Source organism: Eleutherodactylus coqui, chromosome 2 (genome assembly GCF_035609145.1).
Source record: "Eleutherodactylus coqui strain aEleCoq1 chromosome 2, aEleCoq1.hap1, whole genome shotgun sequence".
Lineage (NCBI taxonomy): Eukaryota > Metazoa > Chordata > Amphibia > Anura > Eleutherodactylidae > Eleutherodactylus > Eleutherodactylus coqui.
In genome coordinates this window covers 252,848,458-252,867,298 of record NC_089838.1, presented here as the reverse complement: position 1 = coordinate 252,867,298, position 18,841 = coordinate 252,848,458, and the positions used below count along the sequence as shown (strand labels likewise).

At 42.5% G+C, this 18,841-nt stretch overlaps 1 protein-coding gene across 1 annotated transcript in view; it reads right to left on the bottom strand.

Annotated features, from left to right (window-relative positions):
- SLCO3A1 (solute carrier organic anion transporter family member 3A1) overlaps nt 1-18,841 on the bottom strand; it is a 321,797-nt gene that overhangs the window by 80,511 nt on the left and 222,445 nt on the right. Inside the window, exons 3-4 of the mRNA XM_066589985.1 lie at nt 18,621-18,719; nt 15,338-15,592 (exon numbers count right to left, since the gene is read on the bottom strand). Coding sequence (XP_066446082.1) covers nt 15,338-15,592; nt 18,621-18,719 — 354 coding nt within the window. The remainder of the gene's footprint in view (nt 1-15,337; nt 15,593-18,620; nt 18,720-18,841) is intronic.

The window sequence follows — 18,841 nt, the reverse complement described above, 5'->3', positions numbered from 1 at the left end:
AAACCCTGTAATCACTGCTAAGGATGGAAAATTCAAGAAAACCAGGGCTCATTATTTGTAAATAATGTATATAAGTACAAAACATGTTTATTTGCTTTATTCATGGTGTACTGCAATGAATGATCTGCAGAGGACAGTATATGTATTTGAATCCTCCTTTAAAAAAATTCTCTTTTGCTACAGTGATTTTATATGTAGGCATTAAGTGCAAGCTCTTTTAATTCAAATATCTCTCTTATATGTACTGTATTATTGCTTTGCCTTGGTCTTTTTATTCTCTACAGACTCCACTGAATTGCAGAGTCCTTTGTGTATTCAAACTGAAAAGTTTAAATCCCAGCGGGAGTAAAACATACACTTCTTGCCTGCACATAAAGAGCACAGCAACCCAGTGAGAAGTGGACTACACAGACAATAATCCCTCAATCTTGCACTGTACTATATCTGCACTCAACACAATAAGAAATGAGAATATAAATAAAACATCAAGGATGCTCGAATCTTCAGCCAAAATGTTTGTCTTCAAGCAGGCGGTGGTGAAATCCTGCCAAATTCAAAGCAATATTGAAAATGTTGTTTGCGGAGGGCAGTACCAGTAATTGCTTAGGAAAAGTGCGGCCTCTTGTTTTCTGAGAAACTCATTATAAACACCTTTTTGACTAATGGTGAAAAGTAGTAGGTTGGTTTCTCCGGCTGTTCTTTTACTCAACATTTTAAGACCTAAATCTTAGAGAAAACTATTAGTTACCGCCACTAATAATCATCTACAAAAATGATGTTGGAATAGAGAGAAACAATGTTGCTGCCAGCATCCTTAACAACACACCTCCGTACACACACAACTGCCAATCCCAGTAATCACCAGCCGCATAGGATTGGAAAGGAATTGATTTTTAAGAAAATACATATTTTGTCCAAATTGTGTCATCGTCTATGTATCCAGCAATAGATTGAGAGCCTCCAACTGTGTCAGACTGCTGTCAGTCTCATATCTGTTTCCTTGTAATTAATTATATATAGTTTGTAAAGTAGTTTTCAATATGAAATATAGTATATTATGAGTAGGGCTGAGCAAAAATTCATTTTGCCTATATTTCTGCAAATTCAGGCACTCACATCTATGTGCGACAAAATTTAAACCGGTAAGTCAAATTATTTGGGGATCTAAATAAAGAAAAAAAATTGGAAACTGATTTTTGGTGCAGGGAGGGGTCTATATTTTGTAATTCTACCGACGTTTTCTAAATCTTCTATGTGGGGCACAATGGGGAAACCAATAAGTGCAAATGGAGCACACACTGCATAGAAACATTTGGATTTCACTAGTTTACTACAAGAGGCAACTAACACCTGAGATACACAAATGTTTAAACTTGCCGTCATAGGAAGGTAGAACCAGGGTGATGTCACATTAGTCCCGGCCCACGTGGCCAGAAGCTGTCCATGGACTGCATTTTCCTGTGTGGAGGACTCACATGAACTTAAAAATGTCAGACATCTGTGCTGCCTTCTTCCTATGACTGCAGAAGTCTCTGAGGTGTCATCTTTTGGAAATACGTCTGTGGGCTCAGTGTATAATATGTCCTTCTTAACAACCCTACTACAACATCTCCTGTTGTGTATGGACTGAATGGACAAAAGGTAGGTGTTTCCCTTAGCCGACCAATAAGCCATATTGGATTTGTATATTTTCCGTGCCCGCCTCTACTTGGGTTCTGGTTATTGTCCTGCCTAAGGTGTTTGGTGTTAAGGAAACTGTCGTTATTTATTCACTTCTGCCAAATACTGTTTTGCATGTACTGCTCTTTCCATCTGTATTATACATCTTCCCTATCCTCCATGTAGGGATGGACTAGGCCCCCTAGGTTCCTGACATGGGGTCGCCTCTATTGGGGCGATCGCCCAGCTTTTGGGCAGGGTCTGCCACACCAAGGTTGGTTAGGGAAGGCGTTCTCATCCCCATATTTTTATTATTTTTTTTTGTTGTATTTTATGTTCCCCAGCTTTTGGTGTTTTAAAATATGTCCATATTGGTGGATATTATTTACAACTTGGTCATGTTGGGAGCGACCGTGAGGGGCACCATACTTGCACCCTGCTCGAATGTAGCATATAACTTTTATCCATGCAGGAATCAAACATTAATAGCATTGGACTGCCCACTGGAGGACTTGTCCAGTTTTTTTTTATTGGGAGACCAGCATCAGTAAAAATTCTGCAGTGTACATAGAGCAGATACAGACATGTATGTAGGATAGCTTTAGATGTGGATTATGTGCTGATATAGAAGAAATACCTGTCAAATCTCGCTCTCTATTACGCCACACTCCCAAAACCATGCCCATTTTTTTACATTCGCTAATATTTTTTTTGGAGAGAAATTTGGCAATTCTAAGTTCCTACTGACTAGAGTTGAGCGAACATGGTCGTCCGAGCTTGATGCTCGTTCGAGTATTAGCATACTCAATGGTGCTCGTTACTCAAGCGAGTACCACGCCGTGTTCGACCCCTCCCCATTTTGACCCCTCCCCGCATTAGCACTTTCTGCTGTAACGTGCCAGCATTTTGGTGCTCGCTCATCTCTACCACTGACCCATTCATCAGATCCCTGCTCCTAAAACGCTGGCCAGCAGTACAATTATTTTTATGAAGAGGCTTTCAAGGCAAGGGGAATCTCTGGTCAGTGTTGGTCTAGTCTAACCATGGGGGAGGCCTCAGGGCTTGGTGTATTTCTACTTTTAATGGGACTTTAAATGGGACAGTTATTGGGAAATGTCTTGCAAAGGTCCAGTCACATGGGTTACTGTGAATCCTACAGTATCTTGGTACTTCATTACAGGCAGACCCACATGGCTTGACAATTCCCTCAAAACTCATTATTCGGGCACATGGCAAACAAGAGCACCAGCAAATATCTTTTTAGAACAGTTGACACAGGGCCAGTATGACAGAAGTATAGTTTCAGACACTTTTTTTCTGCTCAAAATGGCTCTTGGAGGTCTCCAGTTGCTTGAGTGTACACTTCGTAGAGTAGTAGACTATGGCTCAGCTTCCGCAGTCAGAATCTAGGTGTATATAACGGTCACAATATTCAGCGGCCCTTGGGGTTCAGTATTCTCCTTTTGCTCGACCACTTCAAACTTTGTTGTGTTACCTTCCACTACTTTGTTGAACCCATTTTATCATCTGAAAGTTGCTTAGCAATCCATCTCCTACACCACTGCATCCTTGTGCCAACTTACCTCATTCCAGAAGGCACAAATGCTTAAGGAGACAGTTGTAAAAAATCTTTTTTCTTATAAAACATAAAATTTACATTAAAGGTAGATAGACATTATTGGTAGACATTGCTTCATGTCATGCATGATTTCCCAAGACAACAGGCTATGTAAAACTGTCTTACGTTTCCTCACTTACAACTGCCTGACACCAAGAACTCTCTGCTACCTGAATCCTGACCCGTCTCTGGCACCTAATGTACTGTGAAAGCAGGAGACTGGGGGGAGTCAGCTAGCACAGAGTTCATGACATCAGGTGGTCCTGAGTGAAAAAACATTTGTACTGCCAGCTGGATCTCAGCCATCTTGGTGGAATTTTTTTCAGTCAGAATACAACTTTAACGGAAAAAGAAATAGAAGACGTTCTAAACTCTTTCCCTCTCGGCAAAAGCCCAGGGCCGGATGGCCTCTCCCTAACCTACTATAGGGCCTTTAAGAAACAATTAATCCCCAGACTAACTGAAACGTTCAACGCCCTGCTGAGCGGTGCAGCACTTCCTAAACAAGCACAGGAGGCGCACATCACGCTCATCTTGAAGGAGAGCAAAGACCCAGAGCAGTGTAGTAGCTACAGGCCCATCTCGCTCATCAACCAAGACGTAAAAATTTGGGCCAAACTCCTGGCAAAGAGAATAAGCGATTACATTCCAGATTTGATAACACCTGAACAGGCTGGCTTCGTTCGGGGGCGAGAGGGAAGAGAGAACTGCTTAAGACTCCTCCATGCTGCAAAATATGCACAAACCCGCAAAATACCAAGGCCTTTGTCAGCACTGACGCTGAAAAGGCGTTTGACAGGGTGAACTGGGTCTTTATGGAGAGGGTACTGCTCAGGTTTAACTTCCCTCCTGCCCTTGTCGCAGATATTTTCTCCCTCTACTCACAACCTCATGCCAGACTCAAAATCAACGAAACCCTTTCGCCACCATTTGATATACGAAACGGGACACGACAGGGCTGCCCCCTGTCCCCCACGCTCTTTATTCTCACCATAGAGCTGCTCCTCCAATGGAGAAGACAGGACCCAATCATCAGGGGCCTGAGGGTCTATTCACACACTATGTCAATGGCGGCATTCGCAGACAACATAATGATCGTGGTTACCAAACCGGAAAGGGGCCTCCCCAGACTCACTTCAATGCTAAAAGACTTTGGAGTTCTTTCAAACTTCAAGGTAAACTTGGCTAAATCTACAATACTCAATATCTCAATCCCGAAGGCACAAAGCGAGTCGTTGAGACCCAGTTCACCCTTCAAATGGTCAGAGACGGTGGTAGACTACCTGGATGTGAAGCTCCCTAAAAAGATCGAGGACCTATACCTCCATAATTTCCAACCACTACTCCCTCAAATAAAATCTCTATTGAGGTTATACGATCTCCCGCTCCTGTCTTGGTTCGGGAGCAAAAATGTTCTAAAGTCTTACATTTTTCCCATAATCATTTACAAATTGCGTATGATCCCGATCCGCCTACCCCCCTCTTTCTTTAAAATGCTGAAATCGCTTTTTACAAGCTTTGTCTGGAGAAAAAAAAAGACCCTGACTAGCGTATAGCTGAATGACAAAACGGAGGTCAGAGGGGGGGATGGACTTGCCCAGCATTCAGGACTATTATCAGGCCATCCAACTTAGCTACTGGACGGACCTGACACACCCGTCTAGAGACCCGTTACTCCAGAACCTGGCGAAGGCCTCCCAGAATGACACATTTCTGGAGGATTTGTGGTTCCCGGTAAAAGAGCAATATAGAGCAAAAGGGTTCAATCCTCTACTCAGAGGCCCATGCGAGACGGGATAAATTCAGGGAATCGCTTGCGCCAGAACCTTCGCCACTGACACCTATCAGAGGGCTTGGTAGACTAGTAGAGGTCCATCAGGACCCAGGATCCATGAGCATCTGGATACAATTTGAAAATAGTAAAATAGTAAAATAGTAAAATAGAAGACATTCAAAACCTAGCTCATAAGACACCAGAGGAAATCATGACCACTCTAGCTCCCAATAACTCCCTCTCCTTCTTGCAAAAAGCGCACGTTAAAAAAGTATTTAGCAAGTACAAATTAACCAGACCCAAGACGCACTTCGAAAACACCTTGAAAACAAATGCACCTGGCTCAAAGAAAATCTCTATCATAAGAAAAAGCTTTATAGCGCCCCCTATGCTTGCTAAACCCACCTTCTTGATTACCTGGGAAAAAGAACTAGGGATTTCGCTTTCCACAGCGGATACCAAATTAATACTGAGCCTGGCTTATGGCCTATCCCCCTGCGTCCTCATGCAGGAGTGACACTATAAATTATTAGTCAGGTGGTACAAAACCCCCCAATGGCTCTTTAGTTATAAGTTAGTCCCACACAATAGATGTTGGAGGTGTGAAGGAGAGATAGGCTCCTTCCTTCACATCTGGTGGGAATGCTCAGGCATTACTGGATACTGGAGGGAGGTCGAGAGAGACTTGAGAGCTCTGTCCCCTGGCCTCTCCCTAACACCAGACATGATTTTCCTATGGAAACCATCATCTCACTTTCACCCGCACAAAAACAAACTGGTAGCACAACTGATTGACGCGGCCAAAGCATTAATACCACTGAACTGGCTTCAGCAAACCCCGCCCTCAGTTAACCAGTGGAGGGAAAGGAAGACTTAATATGCAACCTTGAGGAAATCACGAGCTGGTCAAAGGGAAACCAGAAGGATTTTATTCTTACCTGGTACCCCTGGAGAGATCTGAGAAGGAAAGAAGGAAAGCCACTGAACATCACCGCCTGGCCTGAGACCTCGACAGGAGAGGCGGGACGGTGCCCCCCCCCAGTGCCCGGTGGACGCGGAGGGGACAGGTGATAGCACACAGACCCGGAGCGAGGGAGCGGACCTCGGGCGTTGAGCGGCGACACTTATCAGGCCCGGAGCATGGAATTCCGATGACTGGGAGGTAAGGGAGAGAACGTCCCTGAGAGAATGGACGGATGACAGCATCCCAGCCCCCCTAACCCCCCACCCAAACCCCCCCTCCTTCAACTCCCCCCCCCCCACCCTCCACTAGTGTCCTAACCCTATTATCGGCTTCTATAACTACCCATTGTGTTATCCAGTCCTAGGACTACTTCTTCTAGCAACTTACTTTATCAGGGGATATTTCAAAGTGTTATCTGTCGATTTCCTCCCCTCGATTTGCTGCCAGACACCAGGGGCGGCCTACGGAGGGAGGGAACTTACCTAATAAAAAACCAGGGGTACATGGACAACGTTAATAGTTAATTCTTGTGAGATGTGAATATTGCTGATAACGTGTATGTTACCCTGAAAATTCAATAAAAATTTGAGTTTCAAAAAAAAAAAAGAATACAAATTTAAGTGGTTACTATGTAAAGCAAAAGCAAGAAGTCGTGCTGTCTCATTACAAGAAAGATATGCAGTGTAAAAATAAGACTAAGTTCACACTGTGTTTCTATGTAGACCGTGGCGTTCCATACCAGGGCTCTGAATAGTTTAAAACAGTATTCACACAGAATCCTAGACAGAATTATTGACTTTAATTCATTAAATGAAGATAAAAGTTGCAAATCTTGGTCTCTATTTGACTAATTAAAGTCAATGGTTCCATCTAAATACCATTTTTGGTGATTCAGATGGAACCCCAGGAGAGAAAGCCACAGCGTACACATTATCATATTATAACTGCTTTTTAATTGTGAAAGCTACATTGTATGCAATATTATTAGAGATGAGCGAATGTACTCGGATAGGCACTACTCGTCCGAGTAATGTGCCTTATCCGAGTACCGCTGTACTCGTGCTCAAAGATTCGGGGCGCTCCGCTGCTGACAGGTGAGTCGGAGCGGGGAGCGGGGCAGAGCGGCCGGGAGAGAAGGAGAGAAAGATCTCCCCTCCGTTCCTCCCCGCTCTCCCCTGCAGCTCCCCGCTCCGCAGCGCGTCCCGAATCTTTGAGCACGAGCACAGCGGTACTCGGATAAGGCACATTACTCGGACGAGTAGTGCCTATCCGAGTACGTTCGCTCATCTCTAAATATTATCAAGAAAGAGGGTGAAATAATATCAACTACACACCAAGTGATTGTATTTTAAAGTGTAGCTAAATTCATGATTGGTGGGGGTTCAGTATCTGAAATCCCCACTAATTCCTTAAAGGTGCCTGATTGGCTCTCCTACAAGCAGTGTATGTGCTTAATAGAATGTCTACGACTCTGTACACAGCTCTACGATTACAGCTAAAGTAGTATAATGCTTGGCTTAGCAGTTTTGCTCCTTTGTTATAACAATCAGTGGGGTTCTCAGCACCCAGACCCCAGCAATAAACACTTCTGACATGTCACTATCACATCTCAGAAGTTCATCGAAAGTTTACTTACCTTTCAATGTTATTATTTGTTGTAGCTAACTACCTTGTGTTTCACTATCAGGTTTCTTTTAGAGAAAATTCTGACTCCACTCATTAGCATTACAAGATCAATTTTCCTTGACACCAATCATTTTCTCAAGAACCAACGAGAATTATCACAGCTGCTTTACAATCAGACAGTGTCCTTGTGACTCTGGATGTTAATAGTCTCTACAGATCCATTCAGCATAAATAAACTCTAGCTTGATTTAAAAGGTTACTATTGGGTTTCCAACTTGACTCCCAATTTCAATATTTTCCAATTCCCCTATTCCACCCACCAGTCAGAGCTTGAGGCAAGATTAGCTTTGAGTGAACCAAGCCAGTAGAACTGTATTTTGGTTCAAACTTCGTTAAACGTTTGTTTTAACACAAACCTGAACTCAGCTTTTAGCAAAGTTCTACCCAAAACAGGTTCTACTAGTTCAGTTCCCTCAAAACTAGTCCTGAACACAGGTGTATAATAGCCATAAAACCCCTGTAAAACATTCTAAGGTTGTTGTACAGAACTTTTATGACTTTTTGCAAAACTTTGGCGAACCAAACTTATCAAAAGTTCGCTCATGACTAAGGACAATGTTGTTGCAGTGCAGTCACTAGGCAAGATATTCTTGCAGTGCAGCCTATGGGAACTGGTACTGGCTGTGGCTTACATTTTGCCAGAGGAATGTCGTGAGTTGCATGTAGTTGAATGCTCTGCTGTTAACTGCATCTGTCACTCCACATTTAATATTGGAAAGCTGCTCTACAAAAAGTCTTTATGTAGCCCCGGCCTAAATTCTGTAATAAAACTGCTTAGTGCTAACCGAGACTAGCTGCTTAAGGTCAGTCTGTGAAGCATACAATAGTCTTGTTGGAAGTTGCATCAGAACAACACTTCAGTGGCTTTAGCACTTCTGCATCATGTACTCTGATGGAGAATTTCTGATTGACTGATGTCACTTGTGGTTCACCAACAGTGAAACAAAAAAGGGTTGGTTTTCTTTGAGCTTCTTGATGACCCAAATTTCCCCAAGAATCTTAAAAGTGGAAAAACAGTTCTCTGATCTCTAACTAGGAATCTTTTGCTATGACCCATTCTCCAGCTACTGAAATCCTGATATTGTACAGTCCACATACAGTAAAATTAGTTTTGTCCAATTTACAATGGACCTAAGACATATGAGAATATGTGAATTACTGAACACATTTGGAAAAATAAGAGAATATAGTTAAGGTAACCAATGTGATTTCACTAAAGTGAAATGAATCATCTCAACAGTTATCTTCTCCATGATGCTTTAAAAAAAACAAAAACATTTTGGCACAAGTCTATTTTGCCCAAAAAGCGGGACTTTATTTTTACTCGGCTCATGCAAATGTCGTAAAGTGGGCGAAGCTTAGCTAAGGAGGCATGGCAGATATCAGTATTTATGCCAAAAACTGACAAATTATACCAAAAATCTATTCCAACTCATAGCTGTTCTTTGGGTGATGAATGACAATCAGATGTGCCAAATGTATTAAGAGGCATGTGTCTCTTAAAAGGAACCTGTTATGTCCCCTAAGCCGCCATAAATGTCAATCAAGGATTTTAGAGATAATTAACATGATGAGAGAGAAAGTTTACTTAAACCAACTAACGGATAGTAGGCAGATAGGGTATGACCTGGGAGGAAGGAATTCCAACCTCAAAGATTAATATCACTGCTCTTGCTGAGTATAATAACCAATGATAACAAGTGAATTGTAATTAGGTTTCACCTAAGTTTCTTCTGTGTTTGAAAACTATAAATACTCATGCCTGCTAGAGAAATAAAGGAATTTGTTTGATTACATAAATGCTGTGTGACCTGATTCTTTGAGCAGCTCGAACACTTAAAATTAATTTGAAACAGCAAGAATATACATATAGCGCTCCGTTTCGCTAGAAAAATCTTAGGGGCAGACCACACTGGTATTCTCCGAATCTGGGCTGCCCAATAATACTTCACAATATCAGGGACTGCCTGGCTCCCTCATCACCTACTAGCAAGTAAAGTACCCTTAGAGATTCTATGCTGTTTATTTGGCTCGAGGTAGTATGTGGATGCTTGATAGATGCTGATGGGTGGGAGTAAAGGCTCTGCAATGCATTTAAGAAAAGCCCAAAGATACCAAAGGCCACCGTCATTTAAGACAAAGGGCCAGCCAAGGTGATCAAAGACCTTATATATTAAAACTAAGAGGTAAAGCCAAGCCATCACTTATTGAGGACATCTATAAGATCAATTGCTCTTCTCATATTGTGTCCTCCTTGCCTACAAAGGACAAAACCCACCTAATCCTTATAAATAGAGATGAGCGAGCACCAAAATGCTCGGGTGCTCGTTACTCGAGATGAACTTTTCGCGATGCTCGAGGGTTCGTTTCGAGTTACGAACCCCATTGAAGTCAATGGGTGACTCGAGCATTTTTGTATATCGCCGATGCTCGCTAAGGTTTCCATTTGTGAAAATCTGGGCAATTCAAGAAAGTGATGGGAATGACACAGCAACGGATAGGGCAGGCGAGGGGCTACATGTTGGGCTGCATCTCAAGTTCCCAGGTCCCACTATTAAGCCACAATAGCGGCAACAGTGGGCCCACCCCCCTCCCAACAATTTTTACTTCTGAAAAACCCTCATTAGCAAGGCATACCTTAGGTAAGCACCACACTACCTCCAACAAAGCACAATCACTGCCTGCATGACACTCCGCTGCCACTTCTCCTGGGTTACATGCTGCCCAACCCCCCCTCCCCGCACGACCCAGTGTCCACAGCGCACACCAAAGTGTCCCTGCGCAGCCTTCAGCTGCCCTCATGCCACACCACCCTCATGTCTATTTATAAGTGCGTCTGCCATGACGAGGAACCGCAGGCACACACTGCAGAGGGTTGGCACGGCTAGGCAGCGACCCTCTTTAAAAGGGGCAGGACGATAGCCCACAATGCTGTACAGAAGCAATGAGAAATATAATCCTGTGCCACCGCCATCAGGAGCTGCACACGTGGGCATAGCAATGGGGAACCTATGTGCCACACACTATTCATTCTGTCAAGGTGCCTGCATGCCCCAGTCAGACTGCGGTTTTTTATAAATAGTCACAGGCAGGTACAACTCCGCAATGGGAATTCCGTGTGCACCCACAGCATGGGTGGCTCCCTGGAACCCACCGGCTGTACATAAATGTATCCCATTGCAGTGCCCTGGACAATGTAAAATTACTGCAGACTGTTTCACTCTGGACAGGAATACAGCGGTGATGTAAGAGGCAACGCAGAGCCAGGAAAGAATTTTGCGCAAGCCTGCTGTAACACTTAGCTGGCTGCGTATGAATTAGGACAACTACCCCCAGCAGAGACGCAGTACACTGAGGATGGTCACAGGCAGCCCAAATAGATTTTTTTTCCCAAATTTTTTTGGAAAAGCCCACTGCCTATATAGACTGTATATGTCTTTCACTGTCCCTGCCTCACCACTACTGGCCCTGGACTATGTAAAATTACTGCAGGATGCAATGCTCTGGACGCAATGCTCTGCACGGCCGATATGCAAAAAAAAAAGTGCAACACTGCAAAAAGCAACCTCAACAGTACTGCACACGGTCAGATGTGGCCCTAAGAAGGACCGTTGGGGTTCTTGAAGCCTAAAATAACTCCTAACACTCTCCCTATAGCAACTCCAGCAAGACAGCACTTTCCCTGAACTATGTCAGAATGCATCTGTGGCGAGCCGCGGGGGGGGGGGGGGGGGGCCGATTTATATACTCGGGTGACACCTGATCTCGCCAGCCACTCACTGCAGGGGGGTGGTATAGGGCGTGAACGTCACAGGGAGAAGTTGTAATGCCTTCCCTGTCTTTCTATTGGCCAGAAAAGCACGCTAACGACTCAGAGATGAAAGTGAAAGTAACTCGAACATCGCATGGTGCTCGCCTCTAGTAACGAGCATCTCGAACACGCTAATACTCGAACGACTATCAAGCTCGGACGAGTACGTTCGCTCATCTCTACTTATAAACCAAGTGCGGCAGCCAGCATGACAAACGGTTAGCAAGGATCTTAGTTTAAAAGCTTAAGGTTGGTATTCAGAAAAGTTATCGGCCCATAGCTGGCACACTGCATGCAACTCTTCCAGGTTTTGGATTTAGTGTAATATAAAAGTGTATAAAAGATCAGAGATCCTGCCAGAAGATGAAGGATGAGCTGCTCACTACAGGTTTTATAGTACAGATATGATAGCCCACGAGGCCCTGGAGCCTTATTATTTGGCAAGGGCTTGAAAACTTCTGATATTTAATCCTCCGCAATAGGACCATTAAGCAAGTTGAGAGCTTCCCTAGGTAGTAAAGGGAGATAGCAGGAAGCTAGGAACCATGATAACATAGTCCATTGGAGATCAGGGTCACTAAGTAGCTTCTCTGAGAGGGAATATAATTTAGAAAAATAGTCATAAAATTGTGTAGAAATGTTCAGAGAATCATATATCGGTTCTCCATTAACTCCCTTGATTACATAGGGGGATTGACCACTCTGCGTCATCTCACAATTGTTTGGCTAAGAGGGTGTAACCCTTATTTAGCTTTGCCATAATATATATAGTAGTTTTATGCACCACTATATCGATAAGCCCAGGCCAAATATCTACTATCCTTTGCAAAGTATGTCTGGAGGGAGAAGAAGACATCATAAACAAAAGGGACTCTAGCCATTGTTGAAGGGTTTCCTTTTGATGGACTTGTTCTTTTTTTCGTCTGCTGGCAAATGCCAAGTTTTGGCGGGTGAGGCCGTGCCTGTTGTCAGGGTATAGGCGGCTCCACCAAGAAGTCCCAAAAAAAGGCTTACGATGGAAGGGGTTTCATGAAGCTTTTATATGCTCTCCTGGATGTTGTTCCACCTTTCTTGGCCAGTGTGGAAGCAGATTTTCTCCTCTAAGCCATCTGATACTGGTCTTGGACACGCACCCCATGGAATCATAATTCCACCATATAAATCAATGGATGTTAAAATATAATGGAACCCTGTTTCAATCTTCATTGTCTTAAAGTGGTTCTCAGCCTACATGGATTAAAGCATATGGACATCATAGAGAGAATAACAGAAAACAAAACAGTTAAGGATTATTCAAAAGGGCAGACCTTTGTTACACCCATACAAATTGGATGGAAAAAATATCAGGCGGCACATGGCCACCATCTGTGTGTTGCCTGATGCTCACGGGTGTCCAACAGTGCATGTCCTATTCTCATCCATGAAAACAGATGAGAATAGAACATGCTGTGATTTTTTAAAATATAAAATCGCCTGCATGCATAGCCTCAATGGCTATTATGGATCCATGTGCCATTTGTGGAATCCATCACAGCACACTAACTGAAAAAAATGGCCATCTGAAAAAGCCCTTAGGGTGACTCTCACTATAGTAGTCTTTGCTCAGCCATATATACTACTGTACATTTTGCAAGAAAAGTATGGCAGAATGCAACTGCCCCATCAATATTCATTGATTGCTGTGGTTCCAGGAGTTAAAGCAGTTGCAATTAGCTGTTCGCTAGAACCTAATGTTTTTTGGAATCATGGATATTGTTCCAAAATGGAAAGTCTCCTAATAGTTAAATCAGCAAACATACATTTTCAGTTTTGCTCACCTCTATTATAGTTTCATAGCTTACATGTTTTTGGCTATTTTAACTTACTTGACTAATCAGTATTACACTAACTCATCTGACAAGTTCAATGCACTTTATAGGTACTATAAGAGGGAAAGGAACAGGTTGAACAAGCCGTGTACTGAAATGAACTCAGGCAACTATAGACCAGTTTTCATTTGCTGCTCCATGATCTGTTGTGAATTCTCTGGGGCATGACTTTAATCTTTCAAAAAAATGTCCTGATTTCCACAGAATTGTCCTATCTTAGGAGTAAGATATTGCCGTCCTCGACCCTAAATCACCTGTATTTCCTGAAGTCGTCTCGGCCTCCGTTTTTCCAGATGCGATTATAGATATGATGAATACTAACAATAATCAACATTTGTGAGTATCATCTATGATGACCCACGCAACAGAAGATTGAATCAGAGGCGTAATTTGAAGCTCCTGGGCCCCAATGCAAAACCTGGAACATGGCCTCCAACTATAATGCTTTATTCATAGTACTGGGCTTCCTATATGGAGAAGAGAGGCCTTATGGGCCCCCCAAGGCTCCTGGGCCTGGGAGCAACTGCATCCCCTGCATCCTCTATAGTTATGCCCCTGGATTGAATATTTGCATACATACAAAAATGGTAGAACACATATGGTTATTCACATCTATGAATAGCTTAAAGGGTTTGTCTTTGCAACCATTTTTTCTTTGCTTCAAACCATCTAAAAAAATGAAGCAACTTTGCAAACAGTTATGATTAAAAAATAGCCTCCAGTTTGGATGTTCAGCTCTAAGGCAGATATATGTGTTTCCGCTACAAGAAAACCCTGTGCATAGGTACATAGTCTAAACATGGATTGAACCTTGCATTGCTCAAGATTTATCAACACTGTTGTAAGATGCATAAATTGAAGTCTGTGGCATAATGGCACAAATGGCTCCAAATTCATTAAAACGGTGCTTTGAGTGTGATAAATTCAACCAAACGCGCTAAACACATTGGGTACATTTTTGATCCTCATATAATCTCAAGGATGGTGTAAATTTACAACACACTCCATTACCTTGGCACGTTTTATGATGTATTTATAGTCACTTTTCAAAGAGTCAAACATCATAAATTCTATACAGATCGTGTATTTTGTCAACCAACTTATGACAAAATTCTGCCATATTTTGCTCAATAAAACTCTAACTGTGTTAAAATGGAGCCCTGAAAGTGATTCTAGAGTGGATGGGCCTGAGCCTCATGCAGTTCATTTCTTCCAAAGTAGTAGTTCATAAAAGCCCCTAAAACTAGTATTCAGTACTGTCTAAGAGACCTAAAACTACTGTGGTGGTTGTCCTTCACATGGTCCTCGCAGCACTGTGTTCTGGGTTCAAATCTAACCAAGGAAAACATCTGCATGGACTATGAAAAACTCCATACAGATGTTATCCTCAGTCAGATTTGAAACTAGGACCAACACAACCACCATTGTTTCAGGGATCTTAGATAGTGTTCCATACTAGTTTTAGGGGTTTTTATGAAGTTGCGGTTGAGCTCAAACTATTTCAGACCAAAATAAACTTTTGAGCGAAATTCATTAAAGGGCCAAACTGAACTTTTCAAAAGTTCACTCATCTTTAATAGTAATACATTAATATGCACAATAATCTGGTTTGATCAATGAATTACAAAAAAAACAGCAATACCATGCCCAAACCTTTACAGAAATGGCCTTTTAGTCTCATGGTTCACAGGATTCTGAACCGAAACCCGCAAAGACTGGATATACCATTAAGACAGTACATATGTTCTACTATACTGTATATTATTTATTAGAGTAGGTTTACATGAGTACAGAGTATTTTGCCTTATTAGACCTGAACTGACTTGGAAATAAGTATGATTTTGACTTTGTACTGGCTCTTTCTTGATATCATAATGGACAATGATCTTCACATGGTAAAACTATAGTGTTGTATTGGGCTGCATGAAAGCTAAATCGGATAATTATATGTGGTTACCTCTGAGCTGCTGAAAGCAGGATGTTCCTTCTGATTCAGCGGAATGCATCAGAGCACCATTGCTTGGTTTCGGTCTCTCGTAGTCGGGTAGCATCGTTTGCTCACTCTCCTCAGAATTATCCTTGCACATAGAGAGCGACTGAGGAAATCCGAACATCAGAAGAGAAGAAAAGAAGAGTAAGGCACCGCAGAGCAGAAAACCAGCCCACCATGCGCCAATCCACCTTGGATCTTCAGGTGTTAGTTCTAGTTTACCTAAAACACAATACAAACTAAATAAAAACACTATTTTTACATATGCATGTATCATAGTAAATCATAATGTACTTTTTAATCAACTTGAAAATGGTTTGCTGTATGACTGCCTTCCACGATGTAACAGAACCTGCAGTCTCCTTTAAGAAACCTGCATGTAAGTTTCAGTACCTTGGACAAGAATACTGCACATTTACAAAGTCCTTGTGCTGCTCTGTATTAGATAGGGAGAATGCAAAAACCCCACCAGATATCCGACCAGATTTCAAGCTGGTCATAGAAATGCAACAGTTCATGTAAAATATGTTGTCTATGGCCAGATTGTCAATGAATAAGATGTCCCTCTCTGACTGTCTAAGCTTTTAAATTGTGAATAGCTTAAAGGTAGAATACCTTCCTTGAGAAATATAATATGTCCTACTGGAGCATATGGATGTCAAACTGTCAAGTTTTCTATTCAAGACCCCCCTTCTATCAATCAGAATGCTAAGTCATATCTGAATGGGTTGGAAGTATTTAGAAAAAATGTAAGCAAGTGAGCAAAGCCCCGTGTGAGGGATGATTATGAAGAGCACGGGTGTGTGGCGCTTCAAGGTAAAAGGATTTGACAAGGACCTGCAGACCTAGTGATGCTAATCAACAGTAGGTTGTGTGGTATAGAGTCAACGAGCATGGAGGAGCAGAGAGAATTGCTCAAGCCCAGGCACATCTTATGTCAGTGAGGTACTGAGAGCCGTAGATGCCAGTAATATTGAAGTAAAAGCTTTACTAGAACCAGCATGTAACGTGTTTTGAAGTGAAACATCTCTTCATCATACAGCTAGAAAGTCTGTCTTTAAGTAGATCAACACATCAGTCTAATAGTAAGGTATTTGTTAAGTTTGCACTAAGCATTAAAGCACCATACCCGGAATGGATGCAAGGCAGTGTTTGCATAGGACAAAAACACCAGTTAGTTCTATGTATAACACTAAAGCCACCATCAGACACAACCAAGAGGGAAATCTAGCCATATCAGCTAGAAGAGGGAAAACCCCTGTCTAAAGTGGGGCAATCACCCCGATAAGAACGACCCTACATCCCAAAGCTCGGCCACCTGCACTGTCCCTAGGTGGAAACAGGGAGTGCCTGTAAACAGATGGAAATACAGTAGATACAACTGAAGTTATGGCAGAAGTTACACCTCATACCCAGGGAAATATGATCCAGAGCAACTTCAACATGAGATGAATAACCAGCACTCAGCAGGAGCAGGGTTTGGAATATTTATACCCCCTACTATAGTAGATTGACCAACCAGGGAAAGCACAAAACATCTAAAGGATTCTCCACATGACTTCCAAGGAACCCTCTGCAATGATGGGGGAATCCTAAGAGATAAAATACATACGACCCTAAAAGTGTTATAATGTGGCTCGGACTAACGTTGTACCACAAGTCCGTTTCCAGATGGCGGCTGTCATGCCATGACCCTGTTGTGGCCATTGAGCCACTACAGTAATGATATCAATGGTGGCCAGCGAGGAGGATTTGAAGACTATCAGCATTCAGATGACTCTGTCAGGTGTCTCAGCTCAAATGTGTTACCTGCTGGTTCTTATACTGGCATTTATGGCTCTCAGTACCTCTCCGACTTAAGTTGTGCCAGAGCTCTAGCTTTCCTCTCTGTTCCTCTACATCTAAAGGAGTAGCATGAAACGCTATACTTGCTGGTCACTAGGGTTTTAGTAGTTGGACTGCTGGGTGACTAGTTCTAGAGACAGAGTTATACAGTTGAAACAACATCTTTAACCTTCAACTGTGGACGTGATTTATTTGTTACACTTCCGTGGATGTGGGGTCCCACAGACCTATATATTGTAGTTGACTATTCTCAATAATGAACTGGATGTTTACAATAACTTGTTTTTATTAATTTTCAGGTCATAAATAATTAAAAACCATGTAGAAATAATCAACTTTATTTATATATTTTAGTAATGTTACATAATAACGAACTATAGGAACTTTTCAGTCTTAATTGACGACACAACCTCCTCTCGTACTGGTCTTTTCACAACTAAAACAAAAGCTACTGAGCCATTCGATCACAGGGGGAGCGGGGAAGTACGCAATTCTTGGAAGTCTAGAATGGGGAGGGGTCTGTGAGACTCCACGTACACAGTTAAAGGTTAAATGAACACCAAAGAAACAAATCAATACCAAAGGATATAAACTAGAGGTGAGCGAGTATACTCGCTAAGGCACATTACTCTAGCTAGTAGTGCCTTAGCCGAGTCTCTCCCCGCTCGTCTCTAAAGATTCGGCTGCGGGTGGCGGGCGGGGAGCGCCAGGGGAGATCTCTCTCCTCCCCGCTCCCCCCTGCTCCCCGCCGCAACTCACCTGTCATCGGCGCTGGTCTCCGAGTCTTTAGAGACGAGTGGGGAGATACTCGGCTAAGGCACTACTCGCTCGAGTAATGTGCCTTAGCGAGTATACTCGCTCATCTCTAATATAAACGTGACTGTTTTATCTGCCAATGTGCAGTATTTGCTATACATTCCAGGAGCACAAAGTCTTACAGACATTTTGCAGAGAGGCGTTAAACCCTTTCCGATCTCTGCCAATGTGGCCGACATATGCTGTGGAGGTAAGCTACAGGGACAGGGCTTATTTTTTCCCTCATTGCAAATAGAGTAATGGGAAGAGTTCCCTGCTGCTGCCAGACTCAGGGCTGTACAGAAGAAATGGGGCAAATGGATGGCTAATTCTTTAAATGTTTCTTAGTTTTGAATGTGAGAGAATAAGATCAAAGAAGAGAGGGGTATAAGGAAGGCATTGCGAGATGATGATGGTGATGGTGATGATGAGATGATAATGACTACTACTACTATTGTGTCTTGTATACTTTCTATGTTTAGTGTCTTCTGAAGCCAGAATTACAGGTAAAGAAATGGCAGTTTAGCATAACTATGAATCCTCTCTATCACTGGGATTTTTTTTATAAATCCTGTTAATAATTGTCCTTATGTAATATAAATGCACTTACTGGTATCAGCGAGTAAAGCATCGACATAAATCTTGGTACAGAAGGACCCCAGAATAAACCCACAGGCTGGTCCGAATACCAACATGGTGAAGAGGATACCTGCAATACAAGCAAAATATTGTTGTTTTAGCAATTAACATAAATTGTAGGCATAATTGTTCAACAATTGTTCAAATCGCTGTGGGCACATGCTGAGATGGTTTTCTCTAATGTAGAGCACT